At 46.5% G+C, this 27,636-nt stretch overlaps 2 protein-coding genes across 3 annotated transcripts in view; both read left to right on the forward strand.

Annotated features, from left to right (window-relative positions):
• setd7 (SET domain containing 7, histone lysine methyltransferase) overlaps window positions 1–10,538 on the forward strand; it is a 49,330-nt gene extending 38,792 nt beyond the window's left edge. Inside the window, exons 6-8 of the mRNA XM_038792477.1 lie at window positions 3,191–3,308; window positions 6,282–6,439; window positions 8,314–10,538. Coding sequence (XP_038648405.1) covers window positions 3,191–3,308; window positions 6,282–6,439; window positions 8,314–8,488 — 451 coding nt within the window. The 3' untranslated portion in view covers window positions 8,489–10,538. The remainder of the gene's footprint in view (window positions 1–3,190; window positions 3,309–6,281; window positions 6,440–8,313) is intronic.
• Window positions 10,539–25,827: 15,289 nt separating this feature from the next.
• The window catches only part of zgc:113425 (uncharacterized protein LOC541425 homolog), a 44,810-nt gene continuing 43,001 nt past the window's right edge, over window positions 25,828–27,636 (forward strand). Inside the window, exons 1-2 of one of the 2 annotated variants that reach the window (XM_038792479.1) lie at window positions 25,828–26,322; window positions 26,835–26,938. The gene's annotated coding sequence lies outside the window, so the exon portion shown is untranslated. Of the gene's footprint in view, window positions 26,323–26,398; window positions 26,546–26,834; window positions 26,939–27,636 lie in introns of those variants that run through there. The other variant, XM_038792480.1, reaches the window with a different exon arrangement.

The following is a 27,636-nucleotide window of genomic DNA, read 5'->3' on the forward strand; positions in this document are numbered from 1 at the left end:
TCCATAATCATTTTATTGACCTTAAAAGACCGCGGAATGAAAATGGGGAGACACTGGAATACGAACTGGAATCTCGGGAGGATCGTCATTTTAACAGTCTGCACTCTCCCCACTAGTGTCAATGGGAGCACATCCCACCTCCGGAACTCGACCCTCATTTGCTCCACCAACCGGGATAAGTTCAGCTTGTGCAATCGACCCCAGTCCCGCCACCTGTATCCCTAAGTATCTGAAACTGGCCCCTCGCCTGGACTACAAACAACTCACTCTTTGCCATGTTCAGTTTGTACCCCGAGAACCGGCTGAATTCCCTCAGGATTCCCATGATTCCATCCATCCCAGCCACTGGATCCGTGATGTATAAGAGCAGGTCGGCGGCGGCGGCACATAATGAGACTCTATGTTCCGCCCCCCCCATACCAGCCCGTTGAAGCTCTCCGGGAAATTGCCAGCGGCTCTATTGCCAATGCAAACAGCAGGGGGAGAGGGGACACCCCTGCCTTGTCCCTCGGTACAGTCTAAAATAGTCAGATGGCGTCCTACTCATCCTTACACTAGCCTCCGGAGCCTGGTACGGCAGCTTAACCCAGTCGATAAAGCCCTCCCCGAACCCAAATTGTCCCAACGCCTCCCATAAGTAGTCCCACTCAACCCAGTCGAAAGCCTTTTCGGCATCCATTGCCACGACTACCTCTACCTCCCTACTTTCCGGGGGCATCATGATCACATTAAGCAGCCTTCTTAGGTTGGCCATCAGCTGCCTGCCCTTGATGAACCCAGTTTGGTCTTCCATTATAACGTCCGGCACGCAGTCCTCAATCCTAGAAGCCAAAATCTTGGCCAGTAATTTTGCATCTACATTGAGCAGCGAGATCGGCCGATAGGACCCACATGCCTCCGGGTCTTTGTCCCATTTCAATATCAGGGAGATGGTGACCTGTGACATCGTCGGGGGTGAAACCTCTCTGTCTCGTGCCTCATTAAAAACCCTAACTAGCACCGGCCCCACTATCTCAGAGAACTTTTTATAGAACTCCACCGGATACCCATCCGGCCCCGGACTTTACCCGATTGCATGGCCTTCAAGCCCTCCAATATTTCCTCAGTCCTAATCGGGGGCCCCAGCCCGTCAACAATCTCCTACCCACTTTTGGGAAGGACAGTCCGTCCAAAAAGCGCCTCATCTCCGGCCCCGCGGGGGGTTCTGAGGTATAAAGCTTACTGTAGAAGTCCTTGAACACCTTTTTCAGCCCTGCCGGAGCTCCGGCCAGGTTTCCCCCCTCCGTCGACCGCCTTCCCTATTTCCTTAGCCGCCTCCCTCTTCCTCAGTTGATGTGCCAGCATTCTACTGGCTTTCTCCCCATGCTCGTAGACCGCGCCCCTCACCTTCCTAAGCTGCCCCACCGCCTTACCTGTGGACAACACCCCAAACTCCATCTGTAGCCTTTGTCGTTCCCTTAATAGCTCTGCCCTCGGGGTCTCTGCATACCGCCTATCTGTAAATATCCTTTACGTCAGTCTGTTTCTGCCCTGTCCGTCCTGTCTCTATGTGCTCGAATCGAGATCAGCTCCCCTCTCACCACTGCCTTCAGCACCTCCCAGAGCACCGCAGCTGAGACTTCCCCTGTCGTCATTGACCTGCAGGTGGTTTTGCATACATTTCCTCACCCTCTCACACACTGCCTCGTCTGCCAGCAGACCAACCTCTAGCCTCCATTGAGGGCGCTGGAAGCTTTCCTTATAGACCTGCAGATCAACCCAATGTGGAGCATGGTTCGAAATAGTGATCACTGAATATTCTACGTCTGTCACCCCGCCATCTGTCACCCCGCCAGCAATACCTGCTCATGATGAAAAAATGAATTTGAGAATACACCTTATGAACATGTGAATAGAACGAAAACTCCTTTCCTGTCAGCCGACTAGCCCTCCATGGGTCAACCCCCCCCCCCATTTGCTCCATGAACCCCCTCAGTTCCTTTGCCATTGCCTGCACCCTACCCGTTTTTGAACACGACCGGTCGAGGTCAAGGACTGTGTTAAAATCACCTCCCATAATCAATCAACCAATGCGAGTCCAGGTCGGGTATCTTCCCTAGCAGTCTCTTAAAATCCACACCATCCCAATTAGGGGCATATACATTGACCAAAACTAGTAACTTCCAAGTTGTATATCCTTGAGGATCATTAGTAATTTAAGCACAGATAAAGAAGTTGAATGGAGAATGTGTTTTTAAAACACATTGTTTTTCCAACGCTGCTGCTTAACTTTTGATCTTGGTACCATAAATAGGTGTAATATTCTGAACATGATCCAAGTGTGGAAGTTAATATTTCCAGCCATCGAAACCCGACAGTTCAACCCCTGATCCATGTGGATTTAGTGATGTTGGTTGAGGGATAAATATTGGCCAGGATACCAGGCAGAACTTACCATCTCTTCAATATAGTGTTTTGGGATATTTTGTATCCAACTGAGTGGGCAGATGGGGCCTCGGAACCTCTGGCAGTGCATCATTCCCTCTGTGCTGCACTACAATGCCAGCCTAGATTATGTGGTCAAATCTCTAGAGTGGGACTTGAACACGCAATTGTCTAACTTGGATAAGTGCACTACCCATTGAGCCACAACTGGCCATTTCTCATGTACAAGTGTAGGATTATGTTAATATAACTTGTGATTGCTCGTTCTGTGTTTAAAATATCTCTGTACAAGGGATTGGTCAAGATGACGCTTTCTGAGAGAGAGCTTCAAAGGCAAGGAAACCTGGTCGATGGCCAGGACTTATCTCTCTGGAAAATGGGTCTTATGGACTTTGATATAGAAAAGATTGTTTTCATCAAGTCCATTAGTGAGCATAGCTTTGGACTACTGGATCCCGGCGAGATGGATTTTCTCTACATCTTGCTGAACAGTATTTCATCAATGAATTAGTATAGAATATTAAAGTTTAAAATGAATTAACATGGCTGAGACCCCCCTCTTGTATTACCGTTGCAACATATTTGTTCAAGACCGGTTCAGATGCAGTTGTAAAGGCAAGGACGGCAACAAAGTTACAATCCTGTTTATCCTTGCCTTTCAAGATAAACCAGACTGTCGCTTTTCATCATTTTAATATATTGAAGAGATTGCACAATTTTATCAAAGGACGTGCATAAATGTTGTTTCTTACTTCTCCTAAATTAGGGTGTATGTTGCGGAGTCTCTTATTCCTGATGCTGGGGAAGGTTTATTTGCAAAAGTAGATGCGGAACCTGACACAGTCATGGCTTTCTACAATGGAATACGGCTAACGCATCAAGAGGTAAGAGGCAAAATTTCAAGGTTTCTTTTTTTAAAAAATAATTTTTATTCAAATTTTCACAAAAAAGAAAACAATAACAGAAAATTCTAAGAACAAACCCCCCCCGCCGTAAATACAAAAGAGAAACAATAAATTAACACCCGTCATTGGCAAAAAACAGATATTCAACCCAAAACAAAAACAGAGACATCTCCCCACCCCCCGGGTTGCTGCTGCTGCTGCTGACCTTTTGTTTTTACCGTTCTGCCAGGAGATCTAGGAATGGTTGCCAACTCCTGAAAACCCCCTGCACTGACCCCCTTAGGGCAAATTTCACCCTCTCCAATTTAATAAATCCCGCCATATCGTTGACCCAGGCCTACACGCTTGGGGGCCTCGCATCCTTCCACTGAAGAAGAATCCTCCGCCGGGCTACTAGGGACGCAAAGGCCAGAACACCGGCCTCTTTCACCTCCTGCACTCTTGGCTCCACTGCAACCCCAAATATTGCGAGTCCCCAGCCTGGATTGACCCTGGATCCTACCACCCTCGATACTGTCCTTGCTACACCCTTCCAAAATTCCCCCAGCGCTGGGCATGCCCAGAACATGTGGACGTGGTTTGCTGGGCTCCCGGAGCACCTAATGCACCTGTCCTCGGTCCCAAAAAACCGGCTCATCCTTGTCCCGGTCATATGAGCCCGATGCAGTACCTTAAACTGATGAGGCTAAGCCTCGCACACAAAGAGGAGGAGTCCACCCTTTCTAGGGCATCCGCCCATGTCCCCTCCTCAATCTCCTCACCCAGCTCCTCCTCCCATTTATCTTTCAGCTCCTCCACCGTGGCCTCGTCTACCACCTGTATCACCTGGTACACTTCCGAGATCCTCCCCTCTCCAACCCATACCCCCGAGAGCACCCTGTCCTGGACCCCACGCGGCGGCAGCAGGAGGAACCCCGCCACCTGAAAAACGCCCTTACTTGCATGTACCTAAAGGTGTTCCCCGGGGGGAGCCTGAACTTCCCTTCCAGCTCACCCAGGCTCGCAAACTTCCCGTCTATGAACAGTCTCCTGACACCTGCCCTGTGCCAACTCAGGAACCCGCCATCAATTCTCCCCGGAACAAACCGGTGGTTCCCCCGTATTGGGGACCCCATCGAGGCCCCCACCTCCCCCCTGTGCCGCCTCCATTGCCCCCAAATCTTGAGGGTAGCTGCCACCACCGGGCTCGTGGTATACCTCATCAGAGGGAGCGGCAGCGGCGCCGTTGCAAGCGCTTCCAGGCTCGTACCCACACAGGATGCCATCTCCAGCCTCTTCCATGCCGCCCCCTCCCCGTCCATTACCCACTTACACACCATCGCTGCGTTGGCAGCCCAATAATACCCATAGAGGTTGGGCAACGCCAGCCCCCCCCCCCCCCCCCCCCCCCATCCCTGCCCCGCTCCAAGAACACCCGTCTCACCTTTGGAGTCCCGTGTGCCCACACAAACCCCGTAATGCTCCTGTTAACCTGCCTGAAAAAGGCCTTCGGGATAAGGATGGGGAGGCACTGGAACAGGAACAGAAACCTCGGGAGCACCGTCATCTTGACTGACTGCACCCTACCCGCCAAAGACAGCGGCAGCATGTCCCACCTCTTAAACTCCTCCTCCATTTGCTCCACCAGCCTTGTGAGGTTTAGCTTATGCAAGGCCCCCCAGCTCCTGGCCACCTGAACCCCCAAGTACTTGAAGCTCCTCTCCGCCCTTTTCAGTGGGAGCCTCCCAATCCCCCCCTCCTGGTCCCCCGGGTGTACCACAAACAGCTCGCTTTTCCCAAAGTTAAGCTTATACCCTGAGAAATCCCCAAATTCCCGGAGAATCCCCATCACCACCGGCATTTCCCCCACCGGGTCCGCCACATACAACAATAGGTCATCCGCATAGAGCGACACTCGGTGCTCCTCCCCCCGGACCAGCCCCCTCCAATCCCCCGACTCCCTCAACGCCATAGCCAGGGGTTCAACTGCCAGCGCAAAAAGTAGGGGGGACAGGGGACACTCCTGCCTCGTCCCTCGGTATAGTCGAAAATACTCCGACCTCCTCTTATTCGTGGCCACACTCGCCATCGGGGCCTCATACAATAGCCTCACCCAACTGACCGAACCTTTCCAGCACCTCCCACAAGTACCCTCACTCGACCCTATCAAAGGCCTTCTCCGCATTTAGCGCCACCACTATCTCTGCCTCCCCTTCCACCGCCGGCATCATAATAACGTTCAAGAGCCTCCGTATATTAGTGTTCAGCTGCCTCCCCTTCACAAACCCCGTTTGATCCTCGTGGATAACCTGCGGCACACAATCTTCTATCCTCGTGGCTAAGATCTTTGCCAACAATTTGGCGTCCAAATTCAGGAGTGTGATTGGCCTGTATGACCCACACTGCAAGGGATCCTTGTCTCGCTTAAGGATCAAGGAGATCAGCGCCCGAGACATCGTCAGGGGCAAAGCCCCCCCCCCCCCCCCCCCCCCTCCCTCGCCTCGTTGAAGGTCCTAACCAACAGGGGGCCCAGCAGGTCTGCATACGCCTTGTAAAATTCAACCGGGAACCCATCCGGCCCCGGCGCCTTCCCTGACTGCATGTTCCCTATCCCTTTAACCAGCTCCTCAAGCTCAACTGGCGCCCCCAGACCCCCCACCCGTCCCCCCTCCACCCTCTGGAATCTCAGCCGGTCCAAAAAGCGCCCCATCTCCCCCTTCTCCGCCAGAGGTTCGGACCGATATAGTCTCTCATAAAAGTCCTTGAAGACCCCATTAATGTCTACCCCCCTCCGCACCACATTTCCTCCCCGGTCCTTAACTCCACCAATCTCCCTAGCCGCATCCCGCTTACGGAGCTGGTGTGCCAGCATCCTGCTCGCAATTTCAAGGTTTCTAATGAAGGTAAAATTTACCAGTCAAAAAGAATGCAGAAAAGTCTGTTTGTATAAAAGAAAATCACTTGTCTTTCCAGGTAGATTCCAGAGACTGGTCTCTCAACGGGAATACTATATCATTGGATGGCGATACTGTGCTAGATATTCCTGAGCCTTACAACAGCACAAAGCACTACTGTGCAACATTGGGGCACAAGGCAAATCACTCCTTTGCTCCCAATTGCAGTTATGCAACGTAAGTAGTGGTTGGAATGTTATGGGTCAGCTGCAACAATGAGTTTTGCATGTGCTTGCGAGTACTGCTGAGGAGGGGGACATTGATAAATTCTTTACAAGTACACTTTTTTAAAATAATGGGTTATAATTTTGACGGAAGATAATAATGAGAGATCCTTTAGTTTTAATTAACTATATATAACCTATGGATTGGAGTAGATTTCAGTCTGGGGCTGTTTTTGTAAAAAATACTCAAGTATTCCCATATCAAAGTTATAGAAGGCATAAGAAACATAGTTTGTAACTTTGGTTAGAATCAATTCATTGTTGTGGGAGACTCAGCAGTGATACTGTTGAAAATCAGGGGCGGTTAGTGGATTTGGAGATGGCCAATGCTGCCACTTAGGAAGTGCAAACATTATCTGCTACTTCTCAGCCCAAAGTTCTCCAACGAGTGCATTTTTGCCAAATATAGCTAAGTTTTTAAACTCTGGGGGAAATGTGTTCTTGTTTTATGGATGAAAAATTTTGGAGGAGAATAAGGGTCATCTCTCACGCATGATGTCACCTAAATGGGCCAGATGGAAACCTCTGACTTCTAGCTGTGCAGCGCGCCCACCTGATATGTGCCTTGGGTGCCCTAGTTATGCAAATAGGGGCCCTAATGGTGCCTGTCAGATATTGATTGAAATTGGCCATCAACCGAGGCCATGCATCCTCTGTCCGGTGTTTCACTCTTTGGCCTAAGCAGTGGTCCACAAAAGGGACTGTTACTGACGACCCACAAAAAAGGTGGCAGAGGATTTTTACAGTTTAAATTCTGGAGGAGCAGGACTTCTGCTGTTTGCTCCACGGAAGTAATGCTGGCTCTGGCCCATCCACCCTACTTCTTGCCTCCCTACCTTCAGAAAAGATTGGGAGTTGGCTGAAATTTCTACGGCTCCGATTCAGCCTTTTCATGCAGATGAATTTGTTTTGATCACGTCTTCGTTGGGCAGCACGGTGGTTAGCATAAATGCTTCACAGCTCCAGTGTCCCAGGTTCGATTCCCGGCTGGGTCACTGTCTGTGCGGAGTCTGCACGTCCTCCCCGTGTGTGCGTGGGTTTCCTCCGGGTGCTCCGGTTTCCTCCCACGGTCTAAAGATGTGCGGGTTAGGTGGATTGGCCATGGTAAATTGCCCTTAGTGTCCTAAAAAAGTAAGGTTAAGGGGGGGTTGTTGGGTTACGGGTATAGGGTGGATACGTGGGTTTGAGTAGGGTGATCATTGCTCGGCACAACATCGAGGGCCGAAGGGCCTGTTCTGTGCTGTACTGTTCTATGTTCTATGTTCGGCTGACATCTTGAACTGCACATTACAGTTGCCCATCAGTTTCATGCTAGAAGTCCATAAACATTTCCCTTTCAAAGTACGGATGTGTTGTTGAGTCATCATCATCTTCAAAAGGCGAATCATTGTTTACTGAGCTATGGGCATACTTGAGCTCTGGTAGTTGTAGGAGCACAAATGAGAGCAGGTTTTGACTCCTACTTTGAATATGCTTTCTAGTATGTTTTTAAAATGGCATCTGGTAATGAATAATAAAGGCATGGTACTACCAGTAGTTTTAAAAAAAATTACAAGTCCAAATTTAAAAATTTCCTCAATAAACACCTCCTTAATTCTCACTTGCATAATGTCCATTCAGCTGATGTTTGTTGGTTGTAGATCTTCCTGGCACTTAGCACTAATATGTTTCTGATGCTATTAAACATAACAAATTATTCTTATTTTCCTTTCATTGCCTTTGTCCAAGAGAGCTTTATGCTTTAATGTGCAACATACTTAAATTAAGCCACTTTAAAAGAAAAAAAAAATCACCTTGGTGTACATCATTGCAAATGTTTCTATCCAGGTTTATTCATCCTCGGTTTGGACCTATTAAAAGCATCCGCACCATCCAGCCAGTACAGCAGGATGAAGAGCTTACAGTGGCTTACAGATACGATCACTATTCTGCAGGCAAGGGTGGCCCAGAAGCTCCTGACTGGTACAAGTTTGAAATGCAGGCCTTCCAACCTGTTCAGTAGAAATGAAATTTATGCAACTCTCTCTTTAAGCAAGTAGAAAAAGCAGAAGAAGCTATGCACTAATGCTACATGAAACTGCCAGATCAGGACCTTTTGAAATGCTCTGTTCCATGAATTATCATTCACCTTGTTTTTAAATTATTCAAGGCTTAACTTTTGCAAAATACAAATATGAGGCATTTGAGCAAGTAAATATGCATTTGCCTTTCGCATATGAAAGTTTGTTATGTAGCAGTAAACACTATTAACCTACTAATTGTACAGTGTAGCTTGTCCTACTTGGTAGTCTTTTGAGCAGTGTGCAATTTTCTAAGATGGTTCATGGACAACTGTATATCCGTGGCCATTTTTACCGTTTCAAATTAAAGTGGTTTTAGCCAAACCTAACTACATGCACTATTTATGGGTTTATAGGATTCACCTCTAAACTTTGTTGAAATACTACCAATAATAGCTGTTACATTTTTTTGTTAATCTGATTGTGAATAAGGCATTATTCTGTTTTTTCATTGGGATTTTGGTGAAAGCTAACACAAGCAGGCTTTTCAATTTTTTTCCCCGTACCCTATCCATTTCATCTGTTTATGCAAAAGGGTTATTCACAATTAAAGTTTGTTCGTTGAAAGTTAGTTTGGGTCTGGGGAAAGCATTTTGAGTTGCATATTGATATCACTAGGATGAAGTGCAGTTATTTGGGTCTGGAGAAAGCATTTTGAGTTGCATATCGATATCACTAGGATGAAGTGCAGTTATTTGGGTCTGGAGAAAGCATTTTGAGTTGCATATCGATATCACTAGGATGAAGTGCAGTTATTTATAGATCTTTTACAACTAGTTAAAGAAGGAGTTGAGAATTTTTTGAATGATATTTAAATGCATTAGGTTATATATGATTTCTCCCTTGGCTGTAGTTATGCGGTATTTAATACTAAATATTAAATGCAGCTATTTATAACAATGTTGCACACTCTGGCATTTGGATACAGCAGCTTAACTCAGTGAATGGTCTGGCATTGTTGATAAAGTGCAAGATGCCATTTTCTGTTTCATTTCACTACACTGAGTAATCAGAGCCAGCAACTGAAGCATTATCCAAATAGATTATTCTTGTGTTAATGTGACAATGTTATTTCAGTAACATGTAATCTTGCTTCAGGTGTAAGGCTGTAATCTTGGTCACTTGTAGCATTTTTTTCTAAAGAACAGTAGCACAATCTAAACTTTGTTTCAGTCCAATGCTTCTTCCTGAAAGCTTGACTAGTTGAGCTCCGCATTTTGTAACTGGTGTTTGCAGCCTTACTAAAATTACATCGTTTTGGAAATGTGACAGGAAAAATAGCTTAACGGGTGTGAGTATGAGAGAATGGAGTTACTCCAAAAGTTTACAGATTTCTCTCCCGTCTTCTGATTGTTTGTATCCTCTCTCAGTGTAATAAATGAAAATGTGTGCATTTTATAAAGAGTGTCTGGGTGAGCTTGAGAATTGTTTTGGTTGCTGGGGGTGGGAGAGCATTTATAATATGTTTTGGTTTTGACAAAATGAATTATGCTGTGATCAATATATGAAGATAATAACTTGGTATAGGGCAAGAAAATTTGTTTTCTAGTGGTCGTTTCAACCAAAAAGTGGTAAATTGTGAATAAATGGATTTTTACCATGAAGATAAAAACATGTGGAGAAGAACAAATTGTGGAACTAATTGATTTTAAAAATGTAATATATATATATGTCAATATTTCAAAGATTCTGACTGCATGGTTTGTTTTCGAACATGAAATACCTGTTAATTTTAAGCCTCACCGTTTGTTAGTCATTCTTCCGCTTTAAATCTGTCTAATATGATTAAAAATGAGGAAAGTGTTACATTATTTCAGAATGAATGCATTTTAATCTTTCTACAGCATTGTAGCACTGCATCCATTATTAGTGGCCTTTGTGGACTTGTCAACATATTGAACATCAAAACCTAGTGCAGACATTCTGCATTGCTGAATGAATTCACATTTAGTAGGTTGTCAGTGGCAATAAATGCTCCAAGCTTACAATTGACTCGAGTCTTCACTTGTTTTCCATCCCTATAACTTGATGCTCTGATCTGCTTTTTAACAAAAAATAATTACAGAGGTGGGTTATCAGCTATTTTTTTTAAAAAAATTTTAGAGTACCCAATTAATTTTTATCCAATTAGGGGCAGCAGGGTAGCATGGTGGTTAGCATAAATGCTTCACAGCTCCAGGGTCCCAGGTTTCGATTCCCGGCTGGGTTACTGTCTGTGCGGAGTCTGCACGTCCTCCCCCTGTGTGCGTGGGTTTCTTCCGGGTGCTCCGGTTTCCTCCCACAGTCCAAAGATGTGCGGGTTAGGTGGATTGGCCATGCTAAATTGCCCGTAGTGTCCTAATAAAAAAGTAAGGTTAAGGGGGGGGTTGTTGGGTTACGGGTATAGAGTGGATACATGGGTTTGAGTAGGGTGATCATGGCTCGGCACAACATTGAGGGCCGAAGGGCCTGTTCTGTGCTGTACTGTTCTATGTTCTATGTTAAGGGGCAATTTAGCATGGCCAATCCACTTACCCTGCACATCTTTGGGTTGTGGGGGCGAAACCCACGCAGACATGAGGAGAATGTGCAAACTCCACACGGAAAGATACATTTGCAGCTGGCAGATTGGGGAGGATGAGGTCTAGTATGTTTTTCCATTTTGATACTTCCCTCCCCACCTGCCACAGTCCCAGTCTTGCAGCTGTGTCCTCTAAAACACGGCCAGCATGGTCTTTAGCGGTGCTACCGAGCTACTCTTGGTAAACTCCCCTACCCAGAGTACATGCGGCGTTGCCACCCTCAGTGCTTCCTCCAAGTGCTGTTCAACATGGAGTAGTACTGATTCATCGGTTATGGGGAGTGGCGCATGGTAATCAGCAGGAGGTTTCCTTGTCCATGTTTGACTTGGCCAAGAGACGTCATAAGGTCTGGATGTTGAGGACTCTCAGGGCAACTTCCTCCCGGTTGTATACCATTGTGCCACGAGCTCTTTTGCCGGTGGAACAGGTCAGATCCAAAGATGGTGATGGCGGTGTCTAGGACATAGTCATAATCATAGAATCATAGCTCCAAATTTTGGCATTATCAGAGAATTTTGCAGGACGACTGAGCCGAGTTTGCCAGTGTTTCCAGTGAGTAGGTCAAGGGCGGATGGTCTGTCCAGTTCCATTCCTTTTAGACTTTGAACGGTGGCCTCCATGGGCACTGACAACTTTCTTCTTGTGTTGCACCCAAATGGTTATTCTTCATTTCTGAGCCATGCAACCAAGCTGGCTATTTGAAGATCAAGAGTAGACTTCATAGATAAGCCCACTCACACTTTACTGTAGCTGAATATTTCTTCTCCTCAGGCCGGGGATGTTCAAACTAACTGTACTGCTCCCATTTGTGCTCTGAGGTTCAGCACCGAACAGAAATTCAATTCTTGGTCCTAAATGGCCGGAGTAGCTTAATACCATAGCCATCTGGTGCATAATTCCATTAAATCAGCTGATAACCCAGGGCAGCACGGTGGTGTAATGGTTAGCACTGCTGTCTCATGTCGCAGAGGTCCCAGGTTCGATCCCGACTCTGCGTCACTGAAGGAAGTGGAAGAGACATTATTGCAGCACAGTGATCAACTTACCTCAATGGGGAAGGAGATACGGAAGGTGATAGAGATCAACAAGGATCTGCGAGGCAAAATGGAAGACCTGGAAAATAGATCCAGGCAAAAGAATTTGAGGATTGTGGGGCTGCCCGAAGGAGTGGAAGGACCGAGGCCAACGGAGTATTTTGCCACAATGTTGGCTAAGCTATTGGGGGAGGGGGAGGATCCCTCCCGATATGAACTGGATCGGGCTCAGCGGTCGTGGAGGCCTGTACCAAAGGCGAGTGAGCCGCCAAGGGTAGTGACTTTCTGCTTCCGTAGGGGCGGGTGGTGCAGTGGGCTTCACGTGGTACGCGTATACCAGGACTTTACGGTGGAGCTGACGAGGCGGGCTGCCTTCAACCGGGTGAAGAGGGCACTGTACATTAGCGCGGTGCAGTGCGGCATTGTATATCCAGCGAAGCTGAGGGTGACCTACAAGTTCAAGGACTTTTATTTTGGCACGGCGGAAGCAGCAGAGGAGTTTGCAAAGGCAGAAGGACTGTGGCAGAATTGAGAAATGGTCATGTACCGATGTAGCCTCATGAATATATTTTTTTCTTTTTTGTTTCACTGCATGCTGGTGTATGGGCTACAGGAGCCAACGTAGTATATATTTGGACAAGGAAAGAAATGGGACTTTCAGTCGTAATGAGGGTTCTTTGGGGTGTGGGTGCGTATGTGGGGTTTGTGTGCTAAAGGGCACTTATGGGTTTTTCTGGGGCCTGGAAAGAGTCCCGGGCGGAGCCTCCACGCTGGCTGGTTTAAGCAGGCCAGTGAACGGGGGTGAGGTGGGGGGAGGGGCTGCGGCCATCGGAGCCTGGCAGAACAGGGTCCGAGTGGTCTAGCCGGGGTGGAAAGTTGGGGGGGAAGGAACCAAGGTTGGGGAGAGGAGTTTTACAAGAGGAAGTGGAGGGGAAGAGTTAGGGGAGGGGGGTTTACAACTCTTGGGTGTCATTTACGGTACTCTTTCAGAGACTGGATGGCATTGAGTGTCGGGAGGGATAGGACTCTATAGGTTAATGGTGACCATGGGCGATTCCGGACTCCTTTTTCTCCTTTGTTTTTTTTCCACCGTGAGAGGGTTTGTTTTATTTGATGCATATATTAGAACATAGAACATTACAGCGCAGTACAGGCCCTTCAGCCCTCGATGTTGCGCCGACCTGTGAAACCACTCTAAAGCCCATCTACACTATTCCCTTATCGTCCATATGTCTATCCAATTACCATTTGAATGCCCTTAGTGTTGGCAAGTCCACTACTGTTGCAGGCAGGGCATTCCACACCCGTACTACTCTCTGAGTAAAAAACCTACGTCTGACATCTGTCCTATATCTATCTCCCCCTCAATTTAAAGCTATGTCCCCTTGTGCTAGACATCACCATCCGAGGAAAAAGGTTCTCACTGTCCATCCTATCTAATCCTCTGATCATCTTGTATGCCTCTAAAGTCACCTCTTAACCTTCTTCTCTCTAATGAAAACAGCCTCAAGTCCCTCAGCCTTCCCTCATAAGATCTACCCTCCATACCAGGCAACATTCTGGTAAATCTCCTCTGCACCCTTTCCAATTCTTCCACATCCTTCCTATAATGCGGCGACCAGAACTGCACGCATTACTCCAAATGCGGCCGCACCAGAGTTTTGTACAGCTGCAACATGACCTCATGGCTCCGAAACTCAATCCCTCTACCAATAAAAGCTAACACACCGTACGCCTTCTTAACAACCCTCTCAACCTGGGTGGCAACTTTTAGGGATCTATGTACATGGTCACCGACATCTCTCTGCTCACCCACACTACCAAGAATCTTCCCATTAGCCCAGTACTCTGTCTTCCTGTTATTCCTTCCAAAATGAATCACCTCACACCTTTCTGCATTAAACTCCATTTGCCACCTCTCAGCCCAGCGTTGCAGCTTATCTATGTCCCTCTGTAACCTGTAACATCCTTCCGCACAGTCCACAACTCCACCGACTTTAGTGTCATCTGCAAATTTACTCACCCATGCTTATACGCCCTCCTCCAGGTCATTTATAAAAGTGCCAAACAGCAGTGCCCCAAAACCGATCCTTGTGGTACACCACTAGTAACTGGACTCCAGTCTGAACATTTCCCTTCAACCACCACCCTTTGTCGTCTTCCAGCTAGCCAATTTCTGATCCAAACTGCTAAATCACCCTGAATCCCATGCCTCTGTATTTTCTGCAATAGCCTACCGTGGGGAACCTTATCAAACGCTTTACTGAAATTCATATACACCACTGCTTTACCCTCATCCACCTGTTTGGTCACCTTCTCAAAGAACTCCATAAGGTTTGTGAGACACGAACTACCCTTCACAAAACTGTGTTGACTATCTCTAATCAAATTATTCCTTTCCAGATGACTATACATCCTATCTCTTATAAACCTTTCCAAGACTTTGCCCACCACAGAAGTAAGGCTCACTGGTCTATAGTTACCGGGGTTGTCTCTACTCCCCTTCTTGAACAAGGGGACAACATTTGCTATCCTCCGGTCTTCTGGCACTATTCCTGTAGACAAAGATGACTTAAAGATCAAAGCCAAAGGCTCAGCAATCTCCTCCCTAGCTTCCCAGAGAATCCTAGGATAAATCCCATCTGGCCCAGGGGACTTATCTATTTTCACACTTTCCAGAATTGTTAACACCTCCTCCTTATGAACCTCAAGCCCTTCTAGTCTAGTAGCCTGAATCTCTATTCTCCTCGACAATATTGTCAGGTGGGCCGTTGGTTGGGGTGGTGGGAGGATGGGATCGTTGTTGATGTTAAGGGTATCGACATTTTTGTTACCGTTTACTGCTTGTTGGGGGGTGGGGGGTGTAAATTTTGAAGGAAAATCAGAAAATGGAGAATAAAAATATTTTAAAATGTTTTAAAAACAGACTAGATCCAAGCTCTGCAGTTCTGCCACATTCAATGATGGCTGGTGGTAAATAATCAAACCAATCTGGAAGAGGAGGCTCAACTATTATCCCCACTCTCAATGATGGAACAGCCCAACACATCAGTGTAAAAGATGAGGCCGAAGTATTCGCAGCTATCTTCAGCCAGAAGTACTGAGTGGTTGATCCATCACTGCCTCGTCCAGAAGTCCCCAGCATCACAGATGCCAGTCTTCAGCCAATTTTATTCCCTCTATAATATATTGAGAAATGACTGAAGGCACTGGATACCTGCAAAAGATCTGGGTCCTGACAATATTTCGGCAATAGTACTGAAGATTTGTGCCCCAGAACTTGCCATGTCCTTCACCAACCTGTTCTAGTACAGCCACAACACTGTCAAATACTATATGCAAAGTTCTCTGGTATGTCCTGAACGTGATGGCAAGGCAACGCATTGGTTAGCACTGCTGCCTCACTGTGCTGAGGACCCGGGTTCGATCCCGGCCCTGGTTCACTGCCCATGTGGAGTTTTCATATTCTCCCCAAAGATGTGCAGGCTAGGTGGATTGGCCCCTTAATTAGAAATAAAATTGGCTATTCTGAAAAAGGTATGTCCTGAACACAATGGACAAATCCAACCCAGTCAATTACTGCCCTATCGGACTACTCTCACTCACTATAAAGTGATGAACGTGGTCATCAGTGATATCAAGCAGCACTTGCTTAGCAATAACCTGCTCACTGACGCTCAGTTTGGGTTCTGCCAGGGCCACTCCGCTCCTGAATTCATTATAGCTTTGATTCAAACATGAACAGAATGCTGAACTGGTGAGTTGTGCTGAGAGTCACTGTCCTTGACATCAAGGTAGCATTTGACTGAGTGTGGCATAAAGGAACCCGAGCAAAACTGGAGCCAATGGGAATTTGGCAAAACTCTGTGCCAGGTATGACTCCAACCAAAAAGGAGGATGGTTGTGGTTGTTGGAGGTCAATCACATCAGTTCCAGGACATCACTCAAGGTAGTATCCTAGGCCCAACCATCTTTAGCTGCTTCATCAATAACCTTCCTTCCACCCATAAGGTCAGAATTAGGGATATTTGCTGATGATTTGTTGCGTCTTAACCCAAATGGACAAATTACTACAAGTTTGTTTCGCATAACAGTATAATATTTATTTACGTTCACACAATGTTAAGGTTATTCAATCACACGCATAAGGTCTTACAGTCTTGATGGTAAGTTGCTGGTCATCGTTGTCCTTGGCTCTAGTATTTCTAATGATGGCGTGGATGGTCGTCTTCTTCGGCTGGTGAAGGGTCGCCGTTATTGGTTGCTATCGAGAGAGCAAGCGAGGGGTTGTGCAGCATCTTTTGTCCCTGGGATTTTCACGCTCTTTTGGGTGGTTCCAGGTGAGCTACCAATCAGTCGATCAGTGCTCGATCACCCTGATCGAAGTCCAATCGAGACCCGCCACCTTCATGGTGGGGCGTGCTCTTACCGGCCCTGTTCATTGGTGTCCGAGGCACGTAGGCTTTTCCAAATAAGGGAACAGACGCCACTGAGTCTGTTACTTTATAGGTGATTTTAATTTGAGCCCATTGTCGCTGGATGGCCTTTTTCCTGTGTTATTTGCAAAGCCAGGGCTGCAGCCTGTTTGTCCCTGAACTTGGCCACTTTTCCCAGCGGCCTTTGCCGGATGGCATTTTAGGTGGCTACATATCCCTCCTCTTGATCCTGAACGCGAAGAGTGGTGGATCACAGACGCAGAACCAATACCTGCCCAGCATCCCCAGTCACTTGTCTGTCAAGTAAGGCCCAACACTAAATTCAGTTACACATTACAATACAGGCGCTACTAACGTTTAACATTGCAGTCGCACATATTAACTACACACAGGTAAAAATGATAAAATTACACATGAAAACTGCCAATACAATTACATGGAAATAAAAATGTCAATACAAAATACAAAACAAAGGTTGATACAGCAATGAAAATGTCCTACTACTAACATTGCTCGGTTTGAAGTATACACATGGTTTCTTACTACTAGTGCAAACAAGTATGAGTCCCAGAGGGCTCTTTAATCTGGTCCGATGAGGGGGGCCCGTGCTGCAAACATGGGTCCCAAGTCCTGATGTTGAGTTATTTTGGCTTTCCACCACGGAATTCTGAGGATGAGGAGATAAATTAGCGTGAACAGGATCAGGATTACAGCCAAGTGTGCAATGAGGTGAACGAAAGCGTGTATCTGTATGTTTGAGCCCCAGTCCCAAAAATCATCCCACCAAGTGGTGGCGGCCTTAATTTCTGCAATCTGCCTTCGTACATCCTGAGTTTGTTGGATCTCTTTGGTAAAGGTTTTGTGTGTTGTAGCCAATTTTTGCCGAATTTGGTGTAGTTCCTCAGGCAGGGGTTTTAATTTGGTGCCGTACTCTTCGTAATAACCCCCAGGTTTTGCCAAAACTCATTGGTGGCGTTCATGCCAACCTTTCCCTCTTATGTATGTCGATTAATTGGATGAGGCCCAACCTGGCCGGTATGACAGGTTTGATGCAGAATGTGTTGTTGATGATGTCACAGTGTGCTGTGTCGTATTGATATTGTTTCAGGGAGGTGGTCAGGCAATATTCTCCTACTCCCTTGTATGCTACCCGAGTGATGTCTGTGTCCAGGTTGTGTGCCTCTATGGTGCAGTTTAGGGTGGTATTTGTCTGGAAGCCACACATTGCATACTCGTTTAGATACACTGGGTATGGGCATGCAATTATTTTGTCAGTTTTTAGACAGAGGAATGCCGATGAGCCTCACTTCCTTTTCCACTGTGTACAGTAGAGTATCCGTCATGCCCTATCCAAATGTCCTTGTGGATTGTCCCTATATTGTCCACCTCAACAACCCTTCGTTCGGTCAGGTTGTCGTTATGATTGTAAGTCCTAGAATCATTCTTAAGGCTTTCCTTGAAGTCCCCCTGCAGTCGTCGTTGAACCAAACCTTAGTCAATTGTCTCAATTGGCAGCCAGATAATTTTGGGTTTGTTCCTGGTGAATTAATGTTCCATCTGTTCATCGCTAATCCAAAATGCAACCTGTCCCCTGTGGACCTGGTCTAAATTTTCCCTCAGCTGCTCTATCATCCATTGCCCATGTATACTACCGGTTTTGCTGTTGGTTATTGTCTTCCAATTTTTCCTGTATAATGTGGTTGATAATCCTGGCATGTCCCTCTAATACAGCTATCATGTAGCTGTTAGCTGCATCCCCAGTCCGTTCCACTTCAGCATCTTGCTGATTGTCCTCATTAAGGGGTCTGAGTTTGTTGTTCATATTAGCCAAATCAAGGGAGTTAATAGTTGACACTCCTGCCCCGTAAGCTGCTGCTGCATCATTTACCAGTCCCCTCTTGACCCTGTCCTGTCTCTTATCCATCCCTATCTTGCATCCTAACAGTCTGCGGATCAAATGGAGGTGTAGTCGTTTAAGTTGGGGAGAGCATCACTCTGGTAATTGGGTCCCAGCTATATCTACCACCACAGGTACCAATTTGTGGTGGATGTTATCGTACAGGGTTTTCCCTTTGTGTCTTAATACTAATCCGTTTTGTGTCTGGGGGTGGCTAGAGGACAAATGGAGTGAGATGTGTATAATGCTGGCTTTTGTCCTGCCTGATCTCAAATAGGGCAAAATTACCCTCTGAGTGTCCAGGGGCACCTTCGCCCAAGTTCCAATCCTTTCTCGAGGCTATTAGTAATACAGCCAATTTCGGAGCACCTGTTGCTTGAAAATCCCCACCAATCCCCTTTTATGGTGGCACTCAGATAGCATTTATCTGAGGTCCCGTTTGGCTTTTTGCAAATGAGCCTCTGATTATTGCACCTGAACATAATACTCTTATTAGGGCGTATCCATAGTACACCATCCTTTCAAAATGGGAGGGAGAACTGGGACCTATTTTGGATGAGGTGGTGTGGCTTGAGGCCCTTCACATAGTAAATTCCACGTCGTCCAGTGTGCAGCTCAGCCTGATCCAGTTTAAGGTGGTACATAGGGCACATCTGACCAATGCTAGGATGTGTAGGGTTTTTTTCAGGGGGTGGGGGACAAGTGTGAATGGTGTCTTGAGAGGCTGGTTAATCACACTCATGTGTCTGGTCATGTCCCAAGTTGTTAAACGTTTGGGTCCCCTTCTTTAACCACATGTAAGTAATTCTTAATGTCGAACTGGAGCCTTGACCTTTGGTGGCTATTTTCGGGGTATTGGAATCTCCGGTGCTACAGATGAGGGTGAAGGCGAATGTTCTTGCCTTTGCCTCGTTAATAGCCCGGAGGAGAGTTCTGCTTGGGCGGAGGTCTCCTCCTCTGCCCAATGTCTCGGTGTGGATGGGTGACCTCATGGAATTTTTGAATTTGGAAAAGGTCAAATACACTGTCCGGTACCTTGGTAGTCAAGATTGACACTTTGCCAAGATTTCTGTTCTTGCTCTAATGTTTGCTGGTCTGTCTCCCTCAATCCATTTTTGGGGGAGTCGAAAATTGATTACATCCATATGGGTGGGCAAGGCTGTGACATTCGAAGGACAGTCCTCCAGAGGGATAGACAGTCGGGGGCTTGGTGTTGCTGAACCTGATATTTTATTACTGGGCAGTGAATGCAGAGAAGGTGTTGGGTTGGTGTAGTGATCTGGGAGCAGGTGGAATCAGAAGTTGTGTAGAGGGTCTGGTTTGAAGGCATTAGTGAAGGCCTCGCTCCTGTTCTGACCAGTAAAACATCCAGCAAATTTTTTTAAAAAAAATTTAGTGTATCCAATTCATTTTTTCCAATTAATGGGCAATTTAGTGTGTTCAATCCACATAGCCTGCACATCTGCACATGGGCAGCACGGTAGTTAGCATAAATGCTTCACAGCTCCAAGGTCCAGGGTTCAGTTCCCGGCTGGGTCACTGTCTGTGCGGAGTCTGCACGTCCTCCCCGTGTGTGCGTGGGTTTCCTCCGGGTGCTCCGGTTTCCTCCCAAAGTCCAAAGATGTGCCGGTTAGGTAGATTGGCCATGCTAAATTGCCCGTAGTGTCCTAAAAAGTAAGGTTAAGGAGGGTTGGGTTATGGGTATAGGGTGGATAAGTGGGTTTGAGTAGGGTGATCATTGCTCGGCACAACATCGAGGGCCGAATGGCCTGTTCTGTGCTGTACTGTTCTATGTATCTATCTTTGGGTTGTGCGGGCGAAAACCATGCAAACGCTGGGAGAATGTGCAAACTCCACACAGACAGTGACCCAGAGCCGGGATCGAACCTGGGACCTCGGCGCCGTGAGACTGCAATGCTACCACTGCGCTATCATGCTGCCCAAACACCCGGCAAATCTGATAGTTGTCTCCACTTTGAAGATATGGGGACAATCGCAACAGCATTTTAAATTGGGGGCTGTATAGAAGCTTTCCCCGATTTGTGCAAATCATTTCTTCGAGCTTGCAAGGTTGGATGCCACTTTTGGGGGGATGGGAACGGAAGAGATTGAAAACAGGTGGGGAATCTGTTCTTGGAGGGCAATTTGCCACTTCTGAGGAAATGTCGGAGAAGTTTGGGCTCTCGCGATCTCTTTCAGATGCTTACAAACATCTCCGTTACATTCCCCATCGTGCCGCTAACCTCGCTAATGAAGAGGGTTCTTTCTCTCGCGGGGTCGGAGGAAGGGAGCATTTCGGATATCAATGGATGGATAATGTCGGAGGACACCGTATCGCTGCAGGAGGTTAAGGCCAAGTGGGAGGAGAATTTGGGGCCCGTTTTGGATGATGAGGTCTGTAGTGAGGTCCTGAGGAGAGTAAACTCCACCTCCTTGTGCACAAGGCTTAGTTTAATCCAACTCCCAAGTAGTTTATAGGGTACAGCAGACTAGGTCCAGGATGAGTCGGTTCTTTGCAGGGGTGGAGGACAAGTGCGAGCACTGTTCAGGAGGTCCAGCCAACCATGTGCACATGTTCTGGTGTTGCCCCAAGTTTGTAGGTTTTTGGGTCTCCTTCAGTGATTCTGAAGATTGGGCTGGAGCCCTGTTCCTCAGTGGCCATATTTGAGGTGTCAGGAGGGTGCGGGGGCTGATGTCCTGGCCTTTGCCTCGCTGATTGCCCGGAAGCAAGTATTGATGGGGTAGAGTTCAGCTTCCCCACCCAGTGTGGCTGGGAGATCTGATGGAGTTCCTATACTTTGAGAAAGTCAAGTACACTGTGGGAGGAGCAATTGAGGGGTTTTATTGAGGATGACAGCCGGTTAGTGTATATTTCAAAGAGTTGGCCACTGTTAGTTGCTAATTGTCTTTGGAAGGAGTGGAGTTATTAGGTTCTGGGGGGTTGTCGATGGGAAGGGTGGGTTCTGTTTGGTTGTTTTGTATTATGTATAAAATGGGAAACTTGAATAAAAATATTTTTTTTAAAATACGCCGTCAGTGGGTTGGTTGAGGAGTTACCGTCAGTTGTTAGGGAGGGTTACTTTTAATGATTGGGAGGGTGGGTTTTTTGGATGTGGTCTATACTGTTGGTCGTGTTTCTTTTATATTGTAACTTCTAACATCTGTTTTTATATGGTTATGTTGTTAAAAATTAATAATCATAAAAAATCTTCGATCAGATTCTTGCCTTGCCACAGTATTTAAATGACTCCTATCAAAGTTACAAATAACAATCTACAGGACTGTGACAAGATCACCTACCAATGTCCTTCTTGATCTGGCATTTGGCATAGCTGATCACAGCATCCTCTTTGAATGCCTTCTCACCGTTGTGCAGCTGGGTGGGACTGCACTCACCTGGTTATGTTCTTATCTATCCAGGCATAACCAGAGAATCACCTCCAATGGTATTCTTCACATTCCTCCACCATTACCTCTGGTATCCCACAAGGTTCTGTTTTTGGCACTTCTCTCTTATTTCTTATCTGCATGTTGCCCCCTGGCAATGTCATCTGAAAACAGAGTTAATTTCTTTCTGAATGCTGACAACACCCAGCTATATTTGAGCACAACCCCTGTTTATAAACTATTTTGCTGCTTTTGCAACACCTATGGGAGCATAAATTTCCTCTGGTTAAATATCGGGACGATTGCAGCCATTGTCCTCTGGTATAACACAAATTCCATTCGCCTGCCTCACGCCTCTTTCTGAAAACTCTCAGACTGGACCAGTTCGCAACCTTGGTGCCATATTTGTCCCCAAGGTGGTTGGCATGTGGCGCAGTGGTTACCACTGGCACTGCAGCGCTGAGGACCAGGGTTCGAACCCTGGTCCTGGGTCACTGCCCGTCTGGAGTTTGCACATTCTCCCCTTGTCTGTGTGGGTTTCGCCCCCACAACCCAAAGATGTGCAGGTTAGGTGGATTGGTCACGCTAAATTGCCCCTTAATTGGAAAAAAAATAATTGGATACTCTTTTTAAAAAAAAAATTTTTTTTTTAATATTTGTCCCCAATATGAACACATATCGATGACACACTAAGATTGCCTTCTTCTAGCTCTGTAACATGACCTTGTTCCTGCCTCAGTTCATCTGCTGTTGAATCCCTCATTTATGTGTTTGTTACCTCTAGACTTGACCACACAAAACAACGCACGCCTGGTCTCCCATGTTCTACCCTCTAAACATGAGGGAATCCAAAACTTTGCTGCTCGTGTCCTATCTCTCACCAAGTCCCATTCACCCATCACTTCTACGCTCCCTGACCTAACTCTGGCTCCAGGTGAAGAAACCGCTTGATTTTTTAAAAATGTCATCCTTCTTTCCAAATCCTCCATGGCCTTGCTCCTGCCTATCTCTGTAATCTTCCATAATTCTGGAGCCTTTTGCTCCACCATTGAGGACCATGTTTCTGGCTGCCAAGACCCTAAGCTCAGGAATTCCCTTCCTATGCCTCCACCCACCTTTCCACCTTTAAGATTCTCTAAGATCTCCTCACACAGCTCCTGTGAGGCACTCTGAGTTGAGTTACCATGCAAAAGATAAATTTATAAAAACATTGATGTTGGGTTCAAACTAGAAGTTAATTTATTTTGTTCGCGCAACACCTACGAATGATTCCTGTAGAAACTTATTGAGAACTACTATTTTTTAAAAAGGAGTTGAAAGAGCTAAATGCAGAACTGAATAAGGACTTGCAAGAAGGGTGTAGCCAATGATTCTATATTTGGATACAATAAAAACAAAATAATAATTTAATGATAGTGCTAATTAAATGTTGATTTGTCATGACAAAGAAATGCCTTTCCACGATGAATATAATTTACCATTATGATTTCCTGTTTTTAATTAACTATGGGATAACTGAGCACTGCCCCACTAGGAGTCCATGAAATCACTTTTTGATGGAACTGCTCTGGGTGACACTCAGCAACAACTTGTGTTGATATAACACAATTAATGTTTTGTAAATATTCCAAGATGCTTCATCAAATCATTATAAAGCCACATTAGGTAATATCAGAGCAGATTTTCAAAAACTCACCCAATGAGATAAGGAGCATCTTAAAGAGGGAAAGGGAGGGATGACTTCTGGTGGCGGCCATGGAGAGAGTGGTCGCACATTTGGTGACTCCCACTCGAGGCGGATTGTTTTCGGTCTTTTCCTCATCCGAAGGGTTAAGCATTTGAGTGCAAGAGGTGCAGGAGTGCCTGTAGAAGGTGTTACTCCTCTGGTATGGCTGGTGAATGGATCCACAAACTAGGAGTGGGGCGAGAAGAAAAGAGCTGCTGGAACAGAAGAGTCTTCGTGGTGTGCCACAGGATAAGAGGGCAAGGGGGCTGTTCTGCCCGCCCAGTGGTCAATGGAGCAGCTAGTGGAGTTTTTGAACGCAAAGTTCAGTCAGCAGAGGAAAGGGGCCCTGGAAGACCTGGCCAAAGTGGTGGAATCCATTAAGTCGGGGATTGAGAGAGTGGAGCAGAGGCTAGAGTCCCAGGGCAGGGTGAACCAGAAAGTGGAGGAGGCAGTGGGGGAGCATGAGGAGCAGTTGGCCTCATTGGTGGCGAAGATGGGGGTGATGAGCGAGACACAAAAGAGGCTGAAGGAGAAAGTGGATGAGCTGGAGAACCACTCCAGAAAACAAAAAGTGAGGATCATGGGGAAGGTGTGGGTGAGCAACCGGGCGAAATTCCTGAAGCAGGTCAAGTTTGACCTGAGGGGGTTGGTTGATGGGTTCACTCGGATGTGGAAGCCAGTCATTGATTTCTTTAAAAAGGATTGAGGGGTCAGCGAAAGGGGGGGGGGGGGGGGGGGGGGGTGGAGTGGAGGTAAGGCGGTTAAAATGGGGATGGGAGAAGGGGCCGTATTAGGGAATGGGGAGGGAGTGGATGTTGGTTATTTATAATGTATGATTTTTCTTCTGCTTTTGTTTGTTTATATGAAAATGCCATGAATAAAATCTCTTTTTTTTAAAAAGAGGGAGGTGAAGAAATTTGAGAAAATTCCAAAGCTTAGAGAACGCAGGCAACTGTAGACACAGTCCGCTCCTCATGGAGAAATTAAAATCAGAGATACTTGAGACCAGAATTAGATGAGTGCATATATATCAGAGGGTTGTGGGATTTGAAGATAATTCAGGGAATCACAGAATCCCTACAGTGCAGAAGGAAGCTATTCGACCCATCGAATCTGGGCTGACTGTTCAAAAGATCACCCTACCTAGGCCCAATCCTTGCTCTAGCCCTGTGTCCCCACCCAAACTTTTGGACACTAAGGGGCAATTTACAATGGCCAGTCCACCTAACCTGCACATCTTTAGACTGTGGGAGGAAACCTGAGCACCTGAAGGAAGCCCAGGCAGACACGGGGAGAAAGTGCATACTCCACGTAGACGCTCAACTGAGGTTGGAATTGAACCCGGGTCCCTGGCGCTGTGAGATAGCAGTGCTAACCACTGTGCTGCCGGTGGACAAGGCCATGGAAGTATTTGAAAGCAAGGATGAGAAATTTAAAATTGAGGCATTGCTCGACTGGAAGTCAGCGAGCACGTGGGTTATGGGTGAAGGGGATTCTGCGCACCCAAGGACATGGCCAAACGAAGTTTAGATTACCTCAAGTTGACAGAGGGCAGAATGTGGGAGAATTGCCTGGAGTGGGTTGGAGTGGTCAAGTCTAAAGGTAACTGAGGCATGGATGAGGGTTGCAGCAGCAGATAGGTTGAGGCAAGAGTTGGGTGATTTTACAGAGGTTAGAAATAGGTGATGGGTGGCATAGTTATATAATCCAAAGCTCATCTCATGGTCAAATTACACCAATGTTGCAATCTGATTCGGCCTTCCACAGGATCCCTAGTGCTGAAACATACCATTCGGCCCATCAAGTCTGCACCGACCCACCGCAAGAACACTCGACCTCGGCCCATACACTCGACCTCGGCTCTAGCCCCGGAGAGCAGAATAGAGCCTGTAGGTAGGAGGTGGGGTTTGTAGTGGGGAACGAAGAGAATGGCCGTGCGTGATATTCCTGCTTATGCTGCACTGGACCACCCCAGATCCCCAATGGTCTGTGGCGACCCAGTGCCAAATTCAAAACGGCCTTAATATTCATCACCATGGGGTATAGGGATAGGACTTTGAGACTGCACTTCCCGCAGAGACGTTCCGAACATTTCCAAAGGCCACATCAAACTATCTCTCCGCCCTCATTGGAAAATAAATCTCCAGTATCCTTCCTGGGCGGGCTTGGCAAAGGCCCGGGAGGAAGCTGGCCCCACCCAGGAACGGTATGTCATTCATGACACTTAGAAAGGAGAAACCTTTTTTAAAAAAAAAGGAATTTTACAAAACTTACAATTACTTCTATGGTCATTAATGCGGAGGACTTGACTTTAGATAATCTGTGAGAATCTAGGCAAATGAGTTCACTACAAAAGAGTGGTACTATCAACACCAATAGAGAGATGGTTGGGACAAAACACAACTGCACTTTATAAGCCTATGTATTAGTAACAAGTTATTTCAGCTATCAGCTCCCCCCACCGAAACAAAAACAGAAATGTAGAAAGATAAGCCAGAAATCCGAGAATGAAGGGACTGGGAGGCGGGAGGCTGTTGACGGCAGAGGGCTGGGCAGGGTTAATGAGATGAGGTGATCCTGCTGAGCTGCTTCCACCTGTCTTCATAATGGAGGCCAGACAGGCTGCACCAGACCAGAGAACAGAACTTCGGCTTCTCCGAGAAGAACAGGCAATTTCAAGAAAAACGTGGTGAAATTGAGAAGGAAGTAAACATTGTTTAAAACCTGCGCCGCTGGTGAGTTAATTGCGCGGTACTTGCTTGTCGATACATCGGGGTAAAGGGAGCGACTTCTCCAGTGTCATGGCGGTGAGTTGGGGTGTCGTGGCAGGGATTTGGGGTGTCCGGGGATCTCGAGCTGGGGTGTCCAGGGTGTCGCGCCGGGACCTTTTGAGGCACGTTTTCTACCATCCAGATGTGTGTGTTTTCTGAGGCGGAGGAAAATGCTCACGCTCCGAAGGTAAGAGTCCAGGATTCAAGGGATGGGTGCTTGGCTGGGGTAAGTGGGTGAAGCTGGGCTCGTCTTCGAGGGAGGAATAAATTATTTTGTGAAATTTGTTTTTGTGAATGTTTCTTGTGATGTTCATGCACCGTCCCAGGGCTGCTTTACTGCAATTTTGTGCCTGACTGGAGGAGAACAAATAACAACAGCAAGCTATTTTAAAAGTCAAATTTCCCCCACCCTTTTGCAATCCAGTGGTAACAGGATGGATCAATAACAGCAAGCTTAATCATTTTATTCCCCCCAGGAGGTTCTGTAGTGAATAGTCAACTGATATATATTTATAAACGATTGTCAAGAAGTCGCTCGGAATTTCTGAACACTTTGCATCGAGCAATCCTAGTGCAACAGGTAAACATGTTATTTTGTTATTGTTCACATCTATCTGGCTACCTTTTATATTTTTAGTAGCACGGTCAAAAAAATATACTACCTAATATTTAATGTCAAATGTGTTTCATTCTATAATATTCCGAATACCAACAAGAAATAATAAAGGTCACTTATTTAATTTTTCACTTGTGGGACATGGGTGATGTTTGTGTTGGACTACATAAGTCCTCAAAGTGTTTTACGTGGTGAGCTTTTTGAGATATTTCGATGTGACAGTGGTATATCATGTTATTTGTTTAACCTTCCAAATAAGCAATATTAGGTTCCCAGTATCGGACCTGCACAATATGTTCATTTGGAAATGGTAACATGTAGCAAAGGGCTATATTGTCATCTGTTTCTTTACACCAAATGGTTATATGCATGCAGCCTGCTTGTAAATCTTGGTACAATGTCTCATCTGACTTTGAACAATGCGGTTCATGCTCAAACCTAAAGTGAGCTTTGAACAACCTGGGAAGTTTTTTGAAAGGAAGGAAAGTGGGTGGCACGATGGCACTGCTACCTCCTAACATCAGGAAGCCAGGTTCAACTCCAACCGTGGATGACTCTGGGAAGTTTGCATGTTCTCCCCGTGTCTGCGTGGGTTTCCTCCGAGAACTGCGGTTTCCTTCCACAGTTCAAAGATGTGCACGTTGAGTGGATTGACCATGATA

The sequence above is a fragment of the Scyliorhinus canicula genome, chromosome 3 (assembly GCF_902713615.1).
Source record: "Scyliorhinus canicula chromosome 3, sScyCan1.1, whole genome shotgun sequence".
Classification (NCBI taxonomy): domain Eukaryota; kingdom Metazoa; phylum Chordata; class Chondrichthyes; order Carcharhiniformes; family Scyliorhinidae; genus Scyliorhinus; species Scyliorhinus canicula.